Below are 24,866 nucleotides of genomic sequence, written 5' to 3'. Positions count from 1 at the left end.
AACCTCCTAATGCTCTCTCGGGGAGAGCATGTCCCAAATTCTAAGCTGCTGTTTTGAAGCGTGTTAAAAAAAGATAATGCACTTTGCGACCTTAATAATAAATATGGCAGTCCCATGTTGTCATTTTTGTTCCATAACTTGAGTTAATTTATTTTGGAAAATCTTGTTACATTGTTTAATGCATCGAGCGGGGCATCACAACAAAATTAGGCATAATAATGTGTTAATTCCACGACTGTATATATCGGTGTCGGTTGATATCGGAATCGGTAATTAAGAGTTGGACAATATCAGAATATCGGATATCGGCAAAAAAGCCATTATCGGACATCTCTAATTGCAGGTAATGGAAAAGTCGTGTATGAAGCACTGTAAAATCATTAAAACCGCTCCATTTATATGCTTTGACCTGCATATTAATCAAGCTATTGCGACACTGGTATTGTAGGAGCTAACAACAAACTGTCTGGCAGAGTGACACCTTTCCCCTCCCTCCCAATACAATAGGGCAACAGCCTGTACAAACTGAGAAACATAATCACATTATTTGCACATAATTAGCCCAAATGTCACGTTTTGTTTGGACACGTTCAGATTGTCTTTGTATGTAGCTGTGATTTAAGCATTATGTGCTCCATGTATCAGAATACTTATCATGACTTACTCAATCGACACTTACTTTAGGTCCAGTTCACCTGTGGCTTTTTTTCCAGTTCAAATTCATTAATCAATCAATTTTTATTTATATTGCCCCTGAATCACAAGTGTCTCAAAGGGCTGCACAAGCCACAACTATATCCTTGGCTCGGATCCCACATCAGGGCAAGAAAAAACTCAACCCAATGGGATACAATGAGAAACCTTGGGAGGGGGCCGTTTGCTTCTTCTTCTCGTACTTGTCAGTTTACTGCGTGTACTCCTTTCTCCCCACAGTCCAAAAATGTGCATGTTAGGCCACTTAGGTACATAGGTCTAAATCAAGCCTGGGCAATTATTTTGTTTCGCTGGCCACATTGAAAAATAAGTAGGTGCCTCGGGGCCTGCGTGTTTATGCTTTAAAAATATGCTGCACAGTGTGTGTGCCGGGTTCCATTTTTTTTTAGGAATACCAATAGAAAAGCTCACAATAATATCTAATTGAATGCTAAAAACGTTATCAATCAATCAATGTTTATTTATATAGCCCTAAATCACAAGTGTCTCAAAGGGTTGCACAAGCCACAACGACATCCTTGGTTCAGATTCCACATAAGGGCAAGGAAAAACTCACAACTCAGTTGTATGTTAATGTGATTGACTATGAGAAACATGGACGGAAACCCCCCTCCTTCTAGGGGAGACCGGATGCAATGGACGTCGTAGGTCTAGCATAATATTGTGAAAGCCCAGTCCATAGTGGATATCTAACATAATATTGAGAGTCCAGTCCATAGTGGGGTCAGCAGGAGACCATCCCGAGCGGACACAGGTCAGCAGCGCAGAGATGTCCCTAACCGATACTTAGGCGAGCGATCCACCCGACTCTGGACAGCCAGTACTTCATCCATGGCCACCGGTTCTGTGCCCCCTCTTCCACAAGGGACAGGGGGGTAGAGTAGAAAAGAAAAGTATCGGCAGATCAACTGGTCTAAAAAGGGGGTCTATTTAAAGGCTAGAGTATACAAATGAGTTTTAAGAAGGGACGTAAATGCTTCTACTGAGGTAGCATCTTGAACTGTTACCGGGTGGGCATTCCATAGTACTGGAGCCCGAATAGAAAACGCTCTATAGCCCGCAGACTTTTTTTGGGATCTGGGAATCACTAATAAGCCGGAGTTCTTTGAACGCAGATTTCTTGCCGGGACATATGGTACAATACAATCAACAAGATAGGCTGAAGCTAGACCGTGTAGTATTTTATACATAAATAGTAAAACCTTAAAGTCACATCTTAAATGCACAGGAAGCCAGAGCAGGTGAGCCAGTACAGGCCTAAAATGATCAAACGTTTTTGTTCTTGTCAAAAGTCTAGCAGCTGCATTTTGTACCAACTGTAATCTTTTTGACAGGTCACCTCAAAAAACGGAATGGAATTCTATTTTTTTTTAAATACGTTTACTGAATGTACATGAAACTAAAGAATGTCAGACTGACAATATTAACCATGAACAGTAAAAGACTGAATATTGACAGCGTGTGAACATCTCTCCTCTTTTACTTCTCGCACCACTTCCTCGATCGACATATTTTACAATTAAGCAAAACTCTACAAACACAGCAAAGTATGAATGCAAAGGGTAAAAAAAACACGTACAATCTGATGTAATATCACTTTTCTGCAAAATATTGTTGTAAAAACCTCCTTCAGTGAATCTCCCTGACACCCGCGTTTCAGGCTCGCTGCCTGGAAACACGCTGTAGAAACAAAGTAACAAATCCCGCCCACAATGCTTGGTGCCTCCACCGAGCTGCTGTGGCGTAGATTACCGTAATCATTTGTATAATAACGCAAAAGCACAGATTCCCACTATTGTAATATTTTGTGTATTACAAGATTTAAGGTAATTTGAAAACAGCATTGCACATCTTAATGGCGGCTAGAGTTTTGATGTTAAAGGGCTAAAAAAAATATTTCGAAACATCTGTTGAGTTGGATTGAAAATCTGAATGAGCCGTAATTTGCCCAGGTCTGGTCTAAATGATTATTAATCTACAGGACTCCAAAGAGCATGTGATTTCCGAATGCATTGTGGGTGCTGGTTAGCCATTTATGTTGGACGTGGGAATGTACTCTACTTGCGGTATTCTGAGAGAGTGCAACAATTGTGATTAATATAGATCGAACGAAATAAAAAAATCAAAGAACTGTACTGAAACAAAGACCCTGTTCCTAAGGGTCGCCACCTTAGAAAATAAAAATGCTGAAATTGATCTATAACACCACATTTCATAGGCGAGTTTTAAGCAAGCTGTCGAACGTGTCCTGTATCGCAGTCGTCGACATAGTTTTTATACAGGCCAAACATTTTGAAATGCAAAGTCAGTTAAGGCTTACGGACAGACCAACTTTGGGTATGTGCAAGTCCTTCAAATTTTACATCAGAAAGAGGAGATTGTAGTCCTCTCAGAGGTACAGTATGTAAATAGGACTTGTCACTGTGTCATGATCAATCAATCAATCAATCAATGTTTACTTATATAGCCCTAAATCACTAGTGTCTCAAAGGGCTGCACAAACCACTACGACATCCTCGGTAGGCCCACATAAGGGCAAGGAAAACTCACACCCAGTGGGACATCGGTGACAATAATGACCCAGTGGGACGTCGGTGACAATGATGACTATGAGAACATAATACTGTGATACTGATGATACTGATGACTATGAGAACATGATACTGTGAAACATCAATCCATAATGGATCCAACACAGTCGCGAGAGTCCAGTCCAAAGCGGATCCAACACAGCAGCGAGAATCCCGTTCACAGCGGAGCCAGTAGGAAACCATCCCAAGCGGAGGCTGATCAGCAGCGCAGAGATGTCCCCAGCCGATACACAGGCGAGCAGTACATGGCCACCGGATCGGACCGGACTCCCTCCACAAAGGAGAGTGGGACATAGAAGAAAAAGAAGAGAAACGGCAGATCAACTGGTCTAAAAAGGGAGTCTATTTAAAGGCTAGAGTATACAAATGAGTTTTAAGGTGAGACTTAAATGCTTCTACTGAGGTGGCATCTCGAACTGTTACCGGGAGGGCATTCCAGAGTACTGGAGCCCGATATGAAAAAGCTCTACAGCCCGCAGACTTTTTTGGGGCTTTGGGGATCACTAATAAGCCGGAGTCCTTTGAACGCAGATTTCTTGCCGGGACATATGGTACAATACAATCGGCAAGATAGGATGGAGCTAGACCGTGTAGTATTTGATACGTAAGTAGTAAAACCTTAAAGTCACATCTTAAGTGCACAGGAAGCCAGTGCAGGTGAGCCAGTATAGGCGTAATGTGATCAAACTTTCTTGTTCTTGTCAAAAGTCTAGCAGCCGCATTTTGTACCAACTGTAATCTTTTAATGCTAGACATGGGGAGACCCGAAAATAATACGTTACAGTAGTCGAGGCGAGACGTAACAAACGCATGGATAATGATCTCAGCGTCTTTAGTGGACAGAATGGAGCGAATTTTTGCGATATTGCGGAGATGAAAGAAGGCCGTTTTAGTAACGCTTTTAATGTGTGCCTCAAAGGAGAGAGTTGGGTCGAAGATAATACCCAGATTCTTTACCGTGTCGCCTTGTTTAATTGTTTGGTTGTCAAATGTTAGAGTTGTATTATTAAATAGAGTTTGGTGTCCAGCAGGACCGATAATCAGCATTTCCGTTTTTTTGGCGTTGAGTTGCAAAAAGTTAGCGGACATCCATTGTTTAATTTCATTAAGACACGCCTCCAGCTGACTACAATCCGGCATGTTGGTCAGCTTTAGGGGCATGTAGAGTTGGGTGTCATCAGCATAACAGTGAAAGCTAACACCGTATTTGCGTATGATGTCACCTAGCGGCAGCATGTAGATGCTGAAGAGTGCAGGGCCAAGGACCGAACCCTGGGGAACTCCACACGTTACCTTAACGTAGTCCGAGGTCACATTGTTATGGGAGACACACTGCATCCTATCAGTAAGATAAGAGTTAAACCAAGACAGGGCTAAGTCTGACATACCAATTCGTGTTTTGATACGTTCTAATAAAATATTATGATCGACGGTATCGAAAGCAGCGCTAAGATCGAGGAGCAGCAACATAGATGACGCATCAGAATCCATCGTTAGCAATAGATCATTAGTCATTTTTGCGAGGGCTGTCTCCGTCGAGTGATTTGCCCTGAAACCGGATTGAAAGGTTTCACATAGATTGTTAGACGCTAAGTGTTCATTTAACTGCTCCGCAACAATTTTTTCGAGGATTTTTGAAATAAAGGGAAGGTGAGACACCGGTCGGTAGTTTACCATGAGGTCAGGATCGAGGTTAGGTCTTTTAAGAAGAGGATGAATAACCACTTTTTTGAATGCTAGGGGAACAGTGCCCGAGGAAAGTGATAAGTTTATAATATTTAGCACTGATGGACCTAATAATACAAAGAGCTCCTTGATCAGTTTCCCAGGAAGAGGGTCAAGTAAACATGTTGTTTGTTTTATTCCATTTACACGTTTTAACAATTCCTCTAATGTTATTTCCTCAAAACGAGAGAAACTATTTTGGAGGGCAGTATCCGCCGTATATACAATCGTGTCAGTGTTAATAGAACCCCTTTGTAGCTGGGACGGCTTGTCTTTAATCTCCTTTCTAATGACTTCAATTTTCTTACTAAAGAATTGCATAAAGTCATCAGCTGAGTGGGTGGAGCTACTGGAAGGAGTCCCTTGTTGGGTTAGCGATGCTACCGTACTAAACAAAAATTTAGGATCGTTTTTATTACGGTGGATGAGATTTGAGTAATAATTAGCTTTAGCTAAGGTAAGCATGCGTTTATAAGTTATTAAACCATCACTCCATGCTTGATGGTGCACCTCAAGTTTAGTCGTGCGCCATTTGCGTTCCAGCTTTCTGCATAATAATTTCTGAGCTCTAGTTTCTTCTGTAAACCACGGGGTGCGCTTTTTTGGAGCCTTTTTTAACTTTAGCGGTGCTATGTTATCAATGGTTTCGCGCAGGGCGTCGTTAAAGTTGTTAGTGATGTTATCAATAGAGCCCACATATTTTGGGAATGGTGCCATTACCGAGGGCAGTAGGTCAGCAAGAGTTGTCGTTGTGGCCGTATTAATGTTGCGGCTGCTATAGCAGTTATTATTATTATTAGTTTGACGAACATGCGTCTGAACCTCGAATTTTATAAGGTAATGATCGGACAATACTTTAGTATACGGGAGTATCGTAACTTTGGAAGCGGTGATACCCCTGACAAGCACTAGGTCTATCGTATTACCGTTGCGATGCGTGGGTTCATTTATTATTTGTGTGAGACCACAGCTATCAATTATAGTCTGGAGCGCTACGCACGGTGGGTCCGATGGGGTATTCATATGGATATTAAAGTCCCCCATTATGATTATATTATCGGCGTGTGTCACTAGATCAGCAACGAACTCTGAGAATTCATTGATAAAGTCCGAATAGGGCCCTGGGGGGCGGTAGATAACAGCCAGGTGTAGAGGCAGCGGTGTGACAGACCTCATAGTAAGCACCTCAAACGATTTATATTTATTATTTATGTTAGGACTAAGGTTAAAGTTTTCGTTGTATATTAGTGCGACCCCCCCACCCCTTTTAAGCGGACGGGCAATATGCGCATGTGTAAAGTTAGGAGGACATGCCTCATTTAGCGCAAAAAAGTCGTTTGGTTTAAGCCAGGTTTCACTGAGACCGATGACGTTAAGATTGTTGTCTCTGATAATATCATTAACTAACAACGTTTTGGGAGACAATGATCTTATGTTTAAAAAACCTATATTATAGGTAGTGGGCTGTTTTAGGGAATTTTTGATCAATTTATCCGTAGTAGCAATATTAATAATGTTGTGTTTATTATGCCCAGTGCATTCAGTATAATTACGACCATATCTAGGAATTGATACGACGGGAATGTTCGGATTGTTTGATTGTTGCTTTGATAAACTGCACGCATCATGGTTAGCCTCCTCAGTAACGGGGATTTTCCGATTGTTTGTTTGTTGCTTTGATAAACTGCAAGCATCATAGTTAGCCACCTCAGTAACGGGGATTTTTCGATTGTTTGTTTGTTGCTTTGATAAACTGCACGCATCATAGTTAGCCACCTCGGTAAAACACATGTCCAACTCTGAAACACTCAAAGCAGAAAAAACTTGTTCTAATTTAACAGACTCCTTACCCAGACCAGTAGTCTTGCATCTTTCATCTAAATCCGTCTTCAGGGTGGAGGGAAGTGGTGTTCTGTGGGGATTAGCCTTCTGCTTTGTTTTAAGCCCCGCTCGGCATCCGCGTTTCCGATCACACCGCTGGCGTCTGCTCCGTAGACGGCCCCCGCTGCTATTATCCGTGGCCCGGATAATCTGTTCTTATTTTCTGTTCGTTTTGGACTCCATCAGTTCCTGTTTAATGTACCCTTGAGTTTGTTTTGGTTGCCATGGTTGCTCATTGTTTTCACCTGCCTCTTATTGGTGTTCGGGACACTCACCTGTTCCCCGAACACTAATCAGAGTCATCATTTAAGCCTGCCTTTGCCGGTCAGTCAACCTGGCTTCTTTGTTTGCTTCAGGCAATAGTTACGCTTGTTGTTTTTGTCTCTGAGTTTATGCTTCCCGTGCTAAGAAGTGACCTTGGCTTCCCATGTTTTCCTTCTACTTGTTTTGTGTTTTTGGTATGTGTTTAATTTTGAAGATTAAACCATTCTCCTACCTGCAAGTCCTGAACGGAGTAATCCGTTTGCATCCCGGGGGAACAAACCTCGCAGTAATTTACCGTAACACACTGTGTGGTGTCACGTGGAAAAATTGGCTTTAAACTACATATATTTGAAGTCTTTAAAATACACTGTGCATTAATGTGGAAAATATTAAAAGTTTTCTCAGATCTATAAATAGAGCTATTGCTTTTTTTTCCCCCAAATACTGTACGTTGTTTGTAACCTGCAGTTTGCTCATGTTAAATAGAATGAAACATGCTTTGATTCAACATTACCAGTGTGAAAATGCCATAAACACACCAACATCTACCAGGTGATGGCGTTAAAAATTATGTTTGATGGTCTCGCGGCTGCAATCCAAGCTATACATAGTCTCTTTATGTATAGCTAAACCATTTTTTTGTTTCATAAATGCTTGCTTATTTACACTGAATATTTCCTTGCTGGTGGGATAAGTTGACCTTGCATTGAAATGGTGAGTGTATCCCCCCGTCACCTTCCCTTTTTCATCAGCGATGGAGGTTAATTGAAAAACTGCCCCTCAACCCTCAAGAAAGACCTTCCATTGTCTTATTTGTTTTAGTTTTTCTGTACACTGTTATGCTTCTTCTATTTTATCTTGTCTTTTTGTGCTTGATCATTGTTCTCATGCAACATTCGGTATCTACATTGCAGATCCCTACGTGAAGGTGTGGCTGATGCACAAAGACAGGCGTGTAGAAAAGAAAAAGACGGTCACGATGAAGCGCTGTCTCAATCCCATCTTCAACGAATCCTTCCCCTTCGATGTGCCCGCCCATGTGCTGAGGGAGACCACCATCATCATCACTGTCATGGACAAGGACAGACTCAGTCGCAACGATGTTATTGGCAAGGTAACGTCTGAGTGAAACAAGCCTGGTTGTTGTAGCCCTTTGCAGGTGTTTCCACTTACAAGTCCTCTTCAGATGTTCACCTGAGTGTAGATCAGTGCTTCTCAATTAATTTCAGTTACAGCTTCCGATGAAGAACAAAACATCCCCCCCCCCACTCTCCGCCGGTAATATATGGTTGTGTAAACAATTGTTATAAGTACACTTCTGCATGACAAGTTATCCTTATTAACATTTTAAAAAACTAAATATAAAGAAATACATATATTACATCTTACAGCATAACTTCATTAACATTGTTCTTAAGAGCATTAATTTGCCTGAAATAAAAACGTTACAAAACCAAAAAAACCCAGTGAAGTTGGCACGTTGCGTAATTCTTAAATAAAATCAGAATATAATGATTTGCAAGTCCTTTTCAAATTTGTTCAATCGAATAGACTGCAAAGACATGATAAAACTGGACAAAGTACTTAAGTGGCGCTGGTGCAGTGTTATTTAGGATTCGATGGGCCATTCCTATTGGTGCTAATCTTTGAATGTTAGCGATATTTAACAATCTATATTTTTGGAGAACTAAACAGTGATGGTGGTGTTGTGGTTTTCGGTCAAGAAATTTTGAGCGATATTTTCTGCAAAATTTCCAATGGCCTCAGTGTAATTTTTCTTGCCTGGCACCAGCATGTTATACGATAATAAAAGCGAGACAATCATTGCATTAAAATATGTTTTAGCTGCCTCCAATTATTAATATATAGAACTTTTTTATGTTGTACTCAAAACTCTGGCACATCTGTTTATGTTTTTTAAAACAAAGTATTGGGTCTAAAATGACACCCAGGTAAAGATATTCACTAACATTTTGTATTATTTCCTTATTAACAGTTATACTCGGAAAGGATGACATTTTATATTTGTTTAGAAAATACATTGTTGCCGTTTTCTGAATGTTTCATGTAAGGTCTAAAATGACACCCAGGTAAAGATATTCACTAACATTTTGTATTATTTCCTTAAAACAGTTATATTCAGAAAGGATGGCATTTTATTTTTGTTTACAAAATACATTGTTGCCCTTTTGTTAATGTTTAATGTAGGACTAGAGTCATGTAACCATCTTGCCACCTTCTCCATGGCTGCTGTAAGATTTTTGGCAACCAGCGTCCTTTCCCCAAGTATAAATAACCGTGTCATCTGCATACATCTGGATATTTACATCCTCACATACAGATACAGATACAGAGTCTTGAACCATATGATACTGAGAAATGTAATTAAATACACTCAATAAATAGGAATACATTAAAATTGATGAGCAACATTAACCCAGGACCACAATATATAAAATATTTTAATTAACAAAACAAAAATTATTAAAACAAAGTGATGTATATGTATATATATATATTTTTTTTATCAAACAGAAGAAGTCATGATTAATGGTTACAATGAGCAGGTTTAGTAGCGTGCAGCTTTTCAAAGCAGGGTTTGAAACATGGTACATGATACTGATAAAACGTGTTCCCTGGGATTGCACTGCAGCCAATGTCCCACTCTAAACAAAATAAACACGTAAAAATTTGATTCATATGATTTTGCAATGCAACTGTGAGTAACAGGTGTCGACAGGCGGCCACAACAAATACAATGTTTGTCAACACTGTTAAATTGTTGTTACGTCTGTCGAGACACTTTAAGGAGGACATGAATTCCTTTGATCCATTTACAAACCCAGTTTCCATTTGAGTTGGGAAATTGTGTTAGATGTAAATATAAACGGAATACAATGATTTGCAAATCCTTTTCAACCCATATTCAGTTGAATGCACTACAAAGACAATATATTTGATGTTCAAACTCCATCCATCCATCCATATTCCCTTTTGGGGTCACGGGGGGCGCTGGCGCCTATCTACTTTATTTTTTTTTGCAAATAATAATTAACTTAGAATTTCATGTCTTCAACACGTGCCAAAGTAGTTGGGAAAGGACATCTTTACCACTGTGTTACATCACCTTTTCTTTTAACAACACTCAATAAATGTTTGGGAACTGAGGAAACTAACTGTTGAAGCTTTGAAAGTGGAATTGTTTCCCAATCTTGTTTTATGTAGAGCTTCAGTTGTTTAACAGTCCAGGAGGTCTCCGCTGTCGTATTTTACGCTTCATAATGCGCCACATATTTTCGATGGGAGACAGGTCTGGACTGCAGGTGGGCCGGGAAAGTACCCGCATTCTTTTTTTACAAAGCCATGCTGTTGTAACACTTGTCTTGCTGAAATAAGCAGGGGCGTCCATGATAACGTTGCTTGGATGACAACATATGTTGCTCCAAAACCTGTATGGACCTTTCAGCATTAATGGTGCCTTCACAGATGTGTAAGTTACCCATGCCTTGGGTACTAATACACCCCCATACCATCACAGATGCTGGCTTTTGAACTTTGCGCCTATAACAATCCGAATGGTTATTTTACTCTTTGTTCTGGTGGACACCATGTTCACTGTTTACAAATATAATTTGAAATGTGGACTCGTCAGACCACAGAATACCTTTCCATTCTGCATCAGTCCATCTTAGGTGAGCTCGGGCCCAGCCAAGCCGGCGGCGTTTCAGGATATTTTTGATAAATGGGTTTTGCTTTGCATATCAGAGTTTTAACTTGCACTTACAGATGTAGCGACTGTGGAATGATCTAGGGCGAGTTCTTGGCTTCTTAATGTGGGTTTATTGTAGACAGTTTTCATAAACGTGCTCCCAGCGCGGTAACAACACACAACAACAACAGTCCCGTTTTGTCCACTGTAAAGCAGTTCGTCTGCCGCAAACAGCAATCTTGTGACACTCTTGAACAGGGCAATACTGCCATCTACTGTACATATGTGACATCTCCCTGCTTTTCAGGTTACAGGATATCAAATAAGTGCAAAGTGTATCTTAACAGGTAATAATAGCTCAATTTAAATGAACAATATTACAATTGTGATGCCACATCATTTATATAAAATTAAATTCAAATCTGTAAAAATAAGTTCCAATAGTTGCCAATAACTCAAAGTGTACTTCCTTTGTCACCATAGCACAGGAAGCAATTACTTTTATCAAATTTTACAGAAGCTACATACCTGTTACACAAATGTTCCGTAAACATAACTCAATGTGGATTCTTAAAGTGAACAGATGATTGTGTCATCTCTCTTCTTCTTCTTTTACCACCCCCCAAAGGCCATAGGTGTTTTTTTTTTCCTTTTTGAATATCACTCCATTTTCCAATGTGAAACACTTTCTTTACAAGTCCAGTTTAGCGGTCAGCTTACTGACCCGGCCAGACCTGGTCAAAACGTGTCCTGGTGTTCTAGTTGGGGTTGTCAGCTCATTTGGATTTGGGCAGCTATCCTCTGTAACGGTGAAGTGAAGTGAATTATATTTGTATCGCGCTTTTTTCAAGTGACTCAAAGCGCTTTACATAGTGACACCCAATATCTAAGTTACATTTAAACCAGTGTGGGTGGCACTGGGAGGGTGGGTAAAGTGTCTTGCCCAAGGACACAACGGCAGTAACTAGGATGGCACAAGCGGGAATCGAACCTGCAACCCTCAAGTTGCTGACACGGCCACTCAACCAACCGAGCTATGCCGCCCGAGTGGCACACAGTGATTGAGGAATCATCCCACCGCTCTCATCGGTGTGCACAGGTAGGGTAGTCTTTTCCGGCTCGGAGATTAGTTGTGCCCGAAGATGAAGTCGGTTCCGCCGCAGCACTGCTCCTCCCTCTGTATTGACGATTTAAGATCCCGGAGTAATACCTTTTTTTTTGAGACAACTGCTGGCGTCTTCCAAGATTTTTCGTTGTCAAGCTTGACGTAGACATTATCTTCTGGCTGTAGAGAGGGAAGATGTCTGGCATCATGACAGCGATTGTAATAGTAGGCTTTTTTAATCTTCTCTTTTGCATCCTTTTGCTTGACAGTCTGTCTGTTGGGTCATTTAGGTTGCAGTTTTTCTCGAGCGTAGGGAGAGTTGTTCGGATCTTCCTCCCCATCAGCAGTTCTGCTGGGCTAACTACCGTGGTAGGACACGGAGTCGAACAATAGCACATGAGAGCTATCAATGGATCTTCCTGTCGGAGGATTCCTTTTGCTGTCTGCACTGCTCTTTCTGCATGGCCATTTCCTTGAGGATGGTGAGGACTAGACGTAATGTGTCTGAAGTCCAGTTGTCGTGCCAACACCTGGAATTCCGCACTGGAGAATTGAGGTCCGTTGTCACTCACCACCTCGTCCGGGATATCGAACCTAGCAAAAGATGCTTTCAGTCTTTGAATAACCTGAGCGCTGGTTGTTGATGGTAGATGCAGGATTTCTAGTTACCTTGAATAGTAATCAGATATCACCAGATAATCGTGCTTGTTGTGTTCACAAAGGTCAAGAGCTATTTGTTTGCATGGACGGTCTGGCATGGGTGTGGAGATGAGTGGCTCCTTCTGCTGAGCTCGCTTCTGCTCCTGACAGGTCCTGCACGACTCAACTATGTTCTTAAGTCCTACAGAGAGTCCTGGCCACCAAACCGATGTTTTTGCCCTTTCTCTGCACTTTGTGAGTCCTTGATGTCCATCGTGTATTTTCTGCAAAATATCTGCTCTTAATGACATTTGAATAACAATTCTGTTTCCTCATGTGACCAAGCCATCAGCTTCTGGTAATTCATTTTTCACACACTGCCACACGGTGGGACATTTGCAATGTGTTCTGGCCATCCTGACCTGATTAGTTTGATGACAGCCTGCAGCTGGCTGTCAGCCATCATTGCTGTCCTAAAGCTCTCCGTTCTGGTTGGAGATGCTGGGATGCCCTGCATCAATGTGGCTACGTAGCACGCCACATCATCCTGAGTGTCAGTCTCTCCTTTTGTGTGTGTTTGTGGGCTATGAGACAGGGCTTCGGCTACTACAGTAGTTTTTTCCTGGCACACATTCAGCTACTGGTTTGTACCTCAGGGGTCTCATCAGTAATAGCTGACATCTTAAAGGAACATTGTCCAGACTTTTATTGTTGACTAGCGGTACTAATGGTTTGTGATCGGTCTCAAACCTGAACTGATCCAAGCCGCAAACGTACTTGTCAAATTTTTCACAGGCCCATACACCAGCCAGACACTCTTTCTCAATCTGGGCGTAACGCGTTTCGGCTTCAGTGAGACGTCTGGAGCAGTAGGCTGCTGGCTTCCATTCTTCTACATGGAGTTGGAGCAGTACGCCCCGCAGGCCATAACTACTGGCATCGGCAGACAAAGCTGTGGGCTTGGCAACATCTTAGAAGGAAAGGACTGGTGCTGTGGTCAGCATCTCCTTAATGTGCTCAAATGCTGCCTGCTCTGCGTGGCTCCAGGTCCAGATGTTCCTGTTTTTCAAAAGCTCATATAATGGTTGACCTATTGTGGATAGGCTAGGAACATACCTCCCCAGGTAGTTCACCATGTCCAGAACACTTTTAAGCTCCTGGACATTTCTTGGTGGGGCCAACTGTCGAATGGCCTCCACTTTGTCAGGGTCGGGTCTGACCCCTGACTGATCGATGAGGTGTCCCGATAAACTTAATTGGCTTTGTCTGAGGGAGCATTTGTCTTTATTAAGCTTCAGGCCTGCTGATTCAACGCGTTGAAGTACCTTTTCACGTCTAATGTCATGTCGTCCCATCGAGGTCCCATTGACCAGAATGTCGTCCATAACAACTTCAACACCTTCCAGCCCTTGCAGCGTCTCCAGCATATTTTGCTGGAAGATTTCCGGTGCACTGGTGATCCCGAATGGTAATCTCTTGAAACAGTATCTGCCAAACGGTGTAATAAAAGTTGTTAGTTTGCAGCTGTCTGAGTGCCGCGGGATCTGCCAGAACCCACTCGCAGCATCAAGAGAGGAGAACACCGTTGCTCCACTGAGCTTGGCATTGATCTCATCCGAGGTAGGTAAGATATAATGCTCTCTTTTGACTGAATCATTTAGCCGTTTCAAGTCGACACATATCCTGGCTTTGCCAGTGTTCTTCTTCAGAACAGGTACTATTGGTGCACACCATTCAGTTGGCTGTGTTACTGGCTCTATGATGCCGCTATACTCCATCCTGTGTAGTTCGCCTTTGACTTTTTGTAATATTGGGAAGGGCACACGTTGTGCGGAATGAACAGCATACGGTTGGGCACCATCTTTCAGCTGTATTCTAACTGGTTCAGTGTTTAGTGTGCCATGCTCACCGTAAGCTTGATGATGTCCTGTGGTGGTGTATGTCACTTCGTCAACTCGTCGCACCAAGTTCATTCTTACTGACAGGGACCGACTGAGTAGATTGTTGACACTATTGCCGCGCACCACATATGCTTTGAAGGGGTAATCTTTTCCCTTGTAGCTAACTTTTGCTTTAAATCGGCCCAGACACAAAAGTTCACCTCCTGGGCTGTCCAGAGGAATGTCAAGAGGTTCCAGTGCTCTCAGTGGGGTGAGTGTGTGAAACGCATCCTCACTTAATACAATTACATCGGCTTCTGTGTCAATTTTAAATTCCATTGGGATGGAATCCACTTGTAGTTGAACAGTCCACTGTTCTTTCTCATCTCCACTGCACACTGAACCTAAGAAATAGGATGTCTTTTCAACATGCCCCGTTTCTAAGACTTCCTTCACTGACTTGTTGCTGGTGCGACAGTCTGGCCCAATGTCCGATTTTATGGCAGTTGTGGCAAGTAGCTTTTCTTGCCGGGCATTTTTTTTTCTCTGCCATGCTCAGCTTTCCCGCATTTTCCACATTTATTTTCATTCCCCCATTCTCTGTCTTCTGTCTTGCCTTGTTGGTTGTTGTTTCCAATGATTTTGTTGGTTGTAACGCACCTCCTGTACTGATCCCATCTTGTCTCCTTGCAGTTTTACTTGTGCCGCAACCTCCTCTGACTGCCTGACGGTCTTTATTGTCAGTGCGAGCGTTAGGTCTGCCAATAGCTGTCGCCTGCGTGAGAGCTCCTTGTCAATTATCCCGCCGACAATGCGGTCGTGGATATTTTTATCCCGGCAGGCACCGAACTCACAGTGCTCCGATAGATTGTACAGGGATCTGATAAAACACTCTGCCTTCTCCCAGGCCGCTGGACACGCTGGTGAAAACATGCCCTCTGTTGGATAGTATTCCAACCTGCATGTTTCCATCATCATTGTTGAGTTTCGTCAAAGCGCTGTCTTCAGTCGAGCCATTCTGTCGGCTTGTCAAAGGCAAAACTCGCTGGAGGATTAAACTTCGCCATGTCGTCTATTTCCGACTTAAATTGATCTTCGTGACTCACGGACCGCTTCTGACACCATGTGGAATGATCGAGGGCGAGTTCTTGGCTTCTTTATGTGGGTTTATTGTAGACAGTTTTCATAAACGTGCTCCCAGCGCGGTAACAACACACAACAACAACATGTTGTTTTGTCGACCGTAAAGCAGTTCGTCTGTCGCAAACAGCAATCTTGTGACACTTTTGAACAGGGCAATACTGCCATCTACTGTACATATGTGACAGCGACCAACTATAGATACTGACAGTGGTTATATGAAGTGTTCCTGAGCCCATGTGGTGATGTCCTTTACACACTCATGTCGGTTTTTGATGCAGTACCGCCTGAGGGATCAAAAGTCCGTAATATCATCGTTTACGTGCATTGATTTCTCCAGATTTTCTGAACTTTTTGAGGATTTTACGGACCGTAGATGGTAAAATCCCTAAATTCCTTGCAATAACTCGTTGAGAAATGTTGTTCTAAAGCTGTTCGACAATTTGCTTACAAAGTGGTTACCCTCACCTCATCTGTGAATTACTTAGCATTTCATGGAAGCTGCTTTTATACCCAATCCTGGCACCCAACTGTTCCAAATTAGCCTGCACACCTGTGGTATGATCCATATAAGTGTTTGATGAGCATTCTTCAGCTTTATCAGTATTCATTGCCACCTTTCCCAACTTCTTTGTCACGTGTTGCTGGCATCAAATTCTAAAGTTAATGATTATTTGTAACAAAAAAAAATGTTTGTCAGTTTGAACATCAAACATGTCTTTGTAGCATATTCAACTGAATATGGCTTTAAAATGATTTGCAAATCATTGTATTCCGTTTATATTTACATCAAACACAATTTCCCAACTCATATGGAAACGGGGTTTGTAATTAGCAAAATTTAAATAAGTGTAAAATACTTCTATTTAGCAAAACTGGTCGTTGTCTACCGTACAAACCAAGCCAAAGGCAACCCTTTGTCATCTGTTGTATGAACAGCAGCCGCTTGCTCTCTCTCACCTGCACTCATGGCAACTCCAACATTACACATAAAGTGTAAATTCCAGGTCGTTACACTGTGACTCCTCAATCAGATGTGTGCTTATACTACTGTCATTTGTTAAGAATTTTTATGTTTGGATATAATCATGAAATTATGGTACTGGATTACAGAATTGCTAAAAAAAAAACAACATTTATTTTACAGACAGAAAGTTACAGGAATGCACACTTAATCTCATGCAACATGTAAATGTTTTACCAAAGTAGGACCCCCACGCAGGCAAAAAATACTTTAGTGCATAGCTTTTGAAAAAAAACAATATTTAAGTGGGCCAAATCAATTATATTAGAAAATAATCTCATGAAAATTACTACTTGTAGCATTATAATAAGACATTTAAATTGTTAAATTAGGTTTGACAAATTTGAGAGAAACTTGGTTAGTTGCAAATTATGAACAAAACTGTCCCTTATGCATATTTACAGTAGAACTATAACATAACATTGAGCTAAATATAATCAGTTTTTAAAATTAAAAATCCTTTAATTGATATACTGTAATGTGGCACATTTACTCACTTAATTTTCCAAATCGAGTCAGCCGCCCTGTTTTTTTAATGATAGATGCATATGCTACTTGTCCATGACAGTGTCATCGCAGAAATGCATCATAAAGCCATAATTTGCATGTATTATGTAAATTAGTAAAACTAATTACATATATATGAAGTTATAGAAGCAAACTAAACTGAAGTGAACAATTTTATTTTTTCATTACAAAACCTAAAGCTGTTACAGATTCAGATTGTTGTTGTTTTTTACATATTGCTTTGGCTGGCTACGAGCTTAAAGCCAATGGTTTTGGCTGGGGGGGGGGTTTACGTGGGAGGGAGGGGAAAGTGACGTTTATTGTGAGAACGGGGAAAGAGAGGCTACACATATTTGTGTTCGTTATGTGGTTGTGTTGTATATTGTGCAAATAAGACAAGGCAAACAGAGAAGTTATGTGAGCCTGCATTCTTGGAGTATTACAAACGTATGAGAAGTAAAAGCTACGATTCCAAAAGAGACTTTGTGGCAAGGACACCCTGCAGGCTGCATGTTAACTTCAATCTGTAAGTTAGCTAGGGCCGCAAACCGATTAGCAAGTTTAGCTCCGGACGGTGTTTTGGAGAAGGTTACCGCGCTCCTTCTCGCACACGAGCAGCCCATCGGTCTGTGAAGGCGACAAGATGCTGCCGCTGCCGCTGCCACCACTGCCGCCACCCGCTACTTCCCCGTACAGCGGGTCTCCCCCACTGTCTGCTGGCTGGGGGAACACACCTAAATGTGCCGGTGGATGGGATTGGGAGGAATTTCATGCTCAATTTGAGCTGTTGGCAGATGCTAGAACGGTACAATGCATTGCAATTGGCTTTGTGTCTGGAGGGAGAGGCTCTTTCATGCCTCCTGCTGCTGGACCCTGAACAGCAACAGTGCTACGCTGCCCTGGTGGGTCATAGTCTCAGCCTTTGCTATTAAAAACTGAACTGAGAGGGAGGTGCAGGAAGCCACTCTAGGGCAGAGATAAAATGGTGTTTCATGTAATGAGAAGTAACCTTCTTAAGGCATTAACTGGGGTCAGAGGTGGGTAGAGTAGCCAGAAATTGTACTCAAGTAAGAGTAATGTTACTTTAGAGATGTATTACTCACGTAAAAGTAAGGAGTAGTCACTCTAATATTTACTTGAGTAAAAGTAAAACGTATGTTGTGAAAAAAACTACTCAAGTACTGAGTAACTGATGAGTAACCTGATTACGGCAACAAATAATGCACAAAAACATAAAAATAGCAATGAGCAAATTCAGAGCCAGGAATATCTCTTAAGCAACTAAAACAATAATATATATTAAATAATAGTGCATTAAAATTTAAAAAAAATAAGGCACATTGAGCCACAATAACTTAACAGCACCATAGCTTCAGTAGGCATTGATTGATTGATTGATTGATTGATTGATTGATTGAAACTTGTATTAGTAGATTGCACAGTACAGTACATATTCCATACAATTGACCACTAAATGGTAACACTCCAATAAGATTTTTCAACGTTTATCAATTACTTAATAAATGACCAAGTCGAGGTGATCTACCTCATATATACATATACACACATATCATATATATATATATATATATATATATATATATATACAGTATATATATATATATATATATATATATATACATACATTTATATATACAGTATATAATTTACATTTATTTTGCCGTTTTTGTTGACATGTTAAAGGTGTTTTAATAAATATACATGCATGTTTAACATATAGATTCCTATCTTTCATGAAGACAAGATTATAAGTTGGTGTATTACCTGATTCTGATGACTTGCATTGATTGGAATCAGACGTCCACGTTTTCAAATGGAGGAGAAAAAAAGTTCCTCTTTTCTGTCTAATACCACATGAAAGTCGTTGGTTTTTGGCATCTTGTTTGTCCAGCTTCCATATTCGTTTTTATACACTTTACAAGAAATACATTGGCGGCAAACTCCGTAGCTTGCTCGCTTGTTTGCGCTGGCTTTTGGATACTCTTATTTTGTTAGCGCAGGCGCGATGGAGCGGTACTTTTATTGTGAAGACAGGAACTGTGCGATCAGTCTTTGGGCTTTTGACGGGAAGTACGGTTCAAATAAAAAGTGTCTTTTTTCCTTTACACTTTTGATTGATTGATTGAAACTTTTATTAAATGGTAACACCCGAATAAGTTTTTCAACTTCTTTAACTCGGGTCATGTGACCGCCTGGCTCTGTTTGATTGGTCCAACGTCACCAGTGACTTCATGTGATTGGTGAAACGCAGGCATGCGTGTCCTACGTTGAAGCTCTGTCATAAACCAAAACAAACATTAAGAGTTCGATAAACAAAAGTAGCGAGTAGCGAGCCGAATGTAGATAAATGGAGCAGAGTAAAAGTAGCATTTCTTCTCTATAAATATACTCAAGTAAAAGTAAAAGTGTGTTGCATAAAAACTACTCGTAGAAGTACAATTTATCCCAAAAGTTACTCAAGTAAATGTAACGGAGTAAATGTAGCGCTTTACTACCCACCTCTGGCTGGGTGTAGATGGCATCGGCGCCATTGCCGAAAAGTGCGGGCTGTAAGAGCTAGGACAGCTGAAGAGCTTCATCGGGCTTGCTTCCTACTATCGGCGGCATGTGCGGGGGTTTGCTACAAATGCTGTGCCCCTTTATTGTTGGCTGGAAAAGGACAAAGGTCCGAAGGGTGCCAGGAGGCATTCTGGGGGCTGAAACGAGCCCCACCTCCCCACCCTTCTTACTGGACACTGTCATCAGAGGGGTGGGGGTGAGGGTTGGGGCATACTTGGCGTGGCCGGAAGGATAGAGGGTAGGGTCATGCTTCAGCCAGAAACTCACAAAGTTTGAACGAAATTACTGGCAGTGGTGCTCTCCATCAGAAACTTTAAATGTTACCTGTGTGGCCTCCCTTTTGTGAAAGCGACTGACCACCCTCAAGTACATAATGACTTTCTGGGAGCCAGAGGGGCAGGTCGCCAGGTAGTTGGAAGAGCTGCAACGATATGATTTCTGAAAGAAAACATCGTCCAGGGGCTCGCCACTCCAATGTGGACACTCTCTCTTGCCGACTTTGTGCATCAGACAGATGTCGTTAGCGCAAGCGCAGGTAAGCACAGGAACGAGAGCGGCGGGCAGAGGGCGCCGAGTTTGTGGCTTTCAGTTAGGCCGTCAGGACTATACAGTCTTTAGGGAACTACAGACTGTGAAGAACGCTGAGTGGAGGCACGCGCAAGAGTGTGACAAAACATCTTTAGCCCGTCTTGCAGTGGGTGAAGGCAGCACCCGCAATGGAGGGCAGTGGTACCATCCTCCAAGGCTACCAAGAGGAAGATCAGTGGCAGGTGGTGGTGCTAGGTGGCGGTTATGGACATTTTGGGATCATCAAAACACTTAAGCTGCTGCGACAGGGGTTCTATTAGGGTCGGCAGAAGAGAGTTGGATCGCCGCTGTGGCCCCTGGGTTGTGCGCAAAGCTCCCGCCAGCACTTGCAAGCACCGCTTCAACAGTTCCCAGTAGATTGCCACATGGACATCACAGGTCTGATGAGGAGAACCGCTATGTCCTCTCTGTCATAGACTATTTCCTTAATTGGCCGGAGGGATACGTTATTCCAAACCAAGAGGCGGTAACCATTGCTGATGCCATGGTGGACGGCATGATAAGTTGGTTTGACGTCATGGCGTTGTGGCAACCTTTCACATTGACCCAGGCAAAAACTTTGAGTCCCGGGTGTTTGCGGCCTTGTGCACTACCCCACTGCACCCTTAGAGCGATGGGTTGGTGGAGTGGTTCCAGCGGAACCTGGGAGACCAGATCACCATCGTCACCTCCCGCCACCAGAGTGACTGAGACAAGCACCTGCCGCTGTTGCTGATGGCGGGTCGCTCTTAATGCGAGGGAGAGAGATGCGCACCCCAGAAGAGATGGCCTTTGGCTGCCCAAATGATGTCCAGGTGGCTGTCCACAGGGACAGCCTTGTCCCTCTACCGTGAAGCTCCCCCAGCCCCTGTCTCAGATACACAGGTGACCTCGCACATGCCCGCTTAGCCTTCTCCCAGTTCCCCGCTTACGGCACAGAGAGAATCAATTTCCCCACGCCCCTTGACTCCTGCCCCCTTCTACCCGGGGACTGTTACACTTGGCCCAGTCGTCCCACCCCTGTTGACTTGAAGGGAGCGGTTGAGGCGGCAGATTTCAAATATTTCACACATTACAAATCACTGTAATGTTAATACAACCGTTTTGTTCATACAGAGAAGTCACTTGTAATGAGATAAATAATATATTTGTCCCTCTCAAATTCAAGACATTTACCAATGTTCCTTATCGTGGTGCTTTGTAAACACTTGTAGTTGAACACTTTCTTAAAATAGATGATGTCACTATGTCGCTTCTGTATTTAATTAATTAATACTATAACTTTACTTAATCCATTCCATAATTGAATTCCACATACTGATATGCTAAAATGGTAAATCGGTTTTGTACCTTTTTCTTTAGGAACTCAAAGCGCTTTGACACTATTTCCACATTCACCCATTCACAGACTGATGGTGGGTCTTAAGTGTTTTACGTGCACACAAATGTTTTAGGTTACATTTTTCTCTATGGTTATATTTATCTTCTTTCATTGAGAAGAATTGTTGCACATTCTAGGGTAGTAGGTTGTGGTTTGCTTTGTGCATTATTTTTTGCTGTTTGCAAATTCAACAAATCTATGAATTTTATTATTTTTGATTCAATAAATGAAGGGTTTGTATGTTGTCTGTATCCAGTATCGTGTATTATCCTAATTGACCTCCATCGATCCAGTTTCTACCGCTTGTCTCTATTTTGTAATAATAATAATAATGGGTTAGATTTATATAACACTCTTCTATCAACTAGATACTCAAAGCGCTTTTTGTAACGCAATTAGTGAATGTAATGTACTTTTGTAGTTATTTCCTCATATTAATTTATCCACACTAGCAAGCAATAGAAAATATGAATAATTGTTTGGTCCAGAACATATTTTGCGTTATTCATTATTGAAATATTTGAGTGGCAGTGAAAAAGTCATGGTTTTAATACTTTTGAGATGAGGTGGAGACTTGTCCAGGGTGATAGGCTCCAGCACCCACGGCATTCCCGAAAGGTACAAGCGGTAGAAATGGATGGATGGATGGAGATGCTTTATGACAAACACTGTCCAATGAAAACAACATAGTAAGAAGCAAAAGAAAAACAATCGACCATGGATGACAAAATGACGGAAAATTGTTTGCAACAAGAAGAATACTGTCATCATCCGTGGCCCGGATCATGTTTTGTTATGTTCTGTTAGTTTTGGACTCCATTAGTTCCTGTTTTTTGTGCACCCCTGTTTGTTTGGTTGCCATAGTTACTCATTGTGTTCACCTGTCTCTGATTAGTGTTAGCCTCTTTACCTGCTTCCCGAGCACTAATCAGAGGCATTATTTAAGCTTGTTTTTGCCAGACAGTCGGCCTGGCGTCATTGTTCGGTTCATGTCTGATTCCAAGTTTATGCTGAGTGTTCGCTTCATGCCATGTCCAAGAAAGTTTTTTTTGTTCATGCCACAGCTCGTGAGTGTTCCATATCTGTAGTCCATGCTAATTGTTAGCTTTTACGTTTCCTGCGCTAACTATTTGTTTTTTAGCTTTTCGTGCGAACGGCACGCTTTCCTTTTGTTGTTTGCCTGTTATTTTGTAGTTAGATGATGATTGATAAATAAATCATCTCTTTCGTCACGCTGTCGTCCGGAGTTGTCCGGAGTTGTCCCTTCTGCATTCCTGGGAGAACGACCCCGCAGTAAGCTGCCCCACTCCATCCCCCCTATCTCCCCACCATCAACCCCCCACCCTCGTTGTGACAAATACATTATATAGAACATTTGTAAAATTTGTTTGCGAGACAATATGGTTGTAAAGGTTGGGGCGGCATGGCGTAGTGGGTAGAGCGGCCGTGCCAGAAACCCAAGGGTTGCAGGTTCGCTTCCCACCTATTGACATCCAAATCGCTGCTGTTGTGTCCTCGGGCAGGACACTTCACCTATGCCCCCGGTGCCGCTCACACTGGTGAATGAATGATGAATGAATGATTGGTGGTGGTCGGAGGGACCATAGGCGCAAACTGGCAGCCACGCTTCCGTCAGTCCACCCCAGGGCAGCTGTGGCTACAGATGTAGCTTACCACCACCAGGCGTGAATGAATGATGGGTTCCCACTTCTCTGTGAGCACTTTGAGTATCTAACAATAGAAAAGCGCGATATAAATCTAATCCATTATTATTATTATTATTAAAGAATTTCCTGCGATCAGATTGGTTGAAATACTTCGAATGATTGACATGTCGGAAGCGTGTATTTGACCTGCAGTGTGACCAGAGCCTAGAAGGCAAAATAACAATTTCTATGTTTGAAAATTGTTAGGAAATGTGCACGCATAAGCCAGCTGGATCGGCATACTCTAATAAGCTGTAGTGCAAGAGCTGCATCATTGGCAGATAGGTTTTCATTGAACAATGTGCTTATTGTTTTGATAATCTCTGGTATTCATCCTGCGTTTTTCTCTTGTCAGATCTACCTGTCGTGGAAGAGCGGACCAGCCGAGGTGAAGCACTGGAAAGACATGCTGGCTCGGCCGCGCACCAACGTAGCCCAGTGGCACGCTCTTAAGGCCTAATGGCACCGCCCACCCGCCTCCATGGCCCCTTCTTTCTTCTCACCCCCACCCGCCCCCACCTCGCTCTTCCCGTCCCGTCCTTATGCACAAGACTGACTTGCTGCCAGGCTGCGAAACACGGGTACAATTAGCCATCTGCTCTCTTAAACCTTTAAACTTCTTCTCTCGTCCTCTCTAGCTGTTTCTTGTTCCTCTTCTCATACGGTCCCGTCTCCATTTTTCGGCGTAGTGACTCTCCTCTCTCTTTGCTTCTGACTGCCCAAAACGTCCCTCTGCACTTGGCGGAGGTTTCATTCTTTGGTTCTATTTGTGGACCCCTTGGTCCTGAACTGCACTACAGCCTGACCCACTGAAGGTGCCAGTCCCGTGGGATCACAGGGAAGTGACATACAGTATAATCCTAGTGTGTAATTATTCCAGGTAAACAATACTGTACAGTATGTACTGTATGTACATAAACATACTGGTATATTAGGCCGATAGAAGTCCCCCCATACAAACCGGCTATGTGTGCTTTCTCCGCCACCTCCCTTTCCTTCATCCATCTCCGGTGTGCTGTATCTTCCATTACTTTTCTCCCCCCCTTTTACTTAAGTGTGGTTTAATGTTTGACTGAAGTCGTAGAAAGCAATCAATACTCGGTTTGTAAAGAAACCAGCTCAGCTCAAGATGCTGTTGATGATACTAGTGTCTCTCTCCCTATTCTCTCATTTCTTCTTTATTGTTCCCTCTTACTCATCCCCTGGTACAATATTATAGTGGACCCCCTACTCCCTCCCCGCCACCCCGCCCCCTTGTTGTCCGTGTACTGTGGGTGCTGTGTTGTAGCTCCAACAAAAAGAGAGGTTTAAAGACATACTCTATATGTACTGAACTTTCCCGAAATGGGGAAAGCGGGACGGATCGTTCCTGATTTTTTTTTCCAGACAAATAATCCCTTGACAATGGGGAGAGAAAAAAGAAGACGGGGGGGAACAACTGTAAATCCGAGAC

The 24,866-nt window shown here is 42.3% G+C and overlaps 1 protein-coding gene across 1 annotated transcript in view; it reads left to right on the top strand.

The window, feature by feature from the left end:
• Positions 1 to 24,575, top strand: part of LOC133563201 (uncharacterized) — a 113,922-nt gene extending 89,347 nt beyond the window's left edge. The window contains exons 7-8 of the mRNA XM_061917193.1: positions 8,090 to 8,289; positions 23,769 to 24,575. Of these exons, the coding sequence (XP_061773177.1) occupies positions 8,090 to 8,289; positions 23,769 to 23,873 (305 nt within the window). The 3' untranslated portion in view covers positions 23,874 to 24,575. The remainder of the gene's footprint in view (positions 1 to 8,089; positions 8,290 to 23,768) is intronic.
• The last annotated feature ends 291 nt before the right edge of the window (positions 24,576 to 24,866 follow it).

This window comes from Nerophis ophidion, linkage group LG12 (assembly GCF_033978795.1).
Source record: "Nerophis ophidion isolate RoL-2023_Sa linkage group LG12, RoL_Noph_v1.0, whole genome shotgun sequence".
In the NCBI taxonomy this organism is placed as follows: Eukaryota; Metazoa; Chordata; class Actinopteri; order Syngnathiformes; family Syngnathidae; genus Nerophis; species Nerophis ophidion.
The sequence above is the reverse complement of the archived record's forward strand: the minus strand, read 5'-3'. Positions and strand labels throughout refer to the sequence as shown.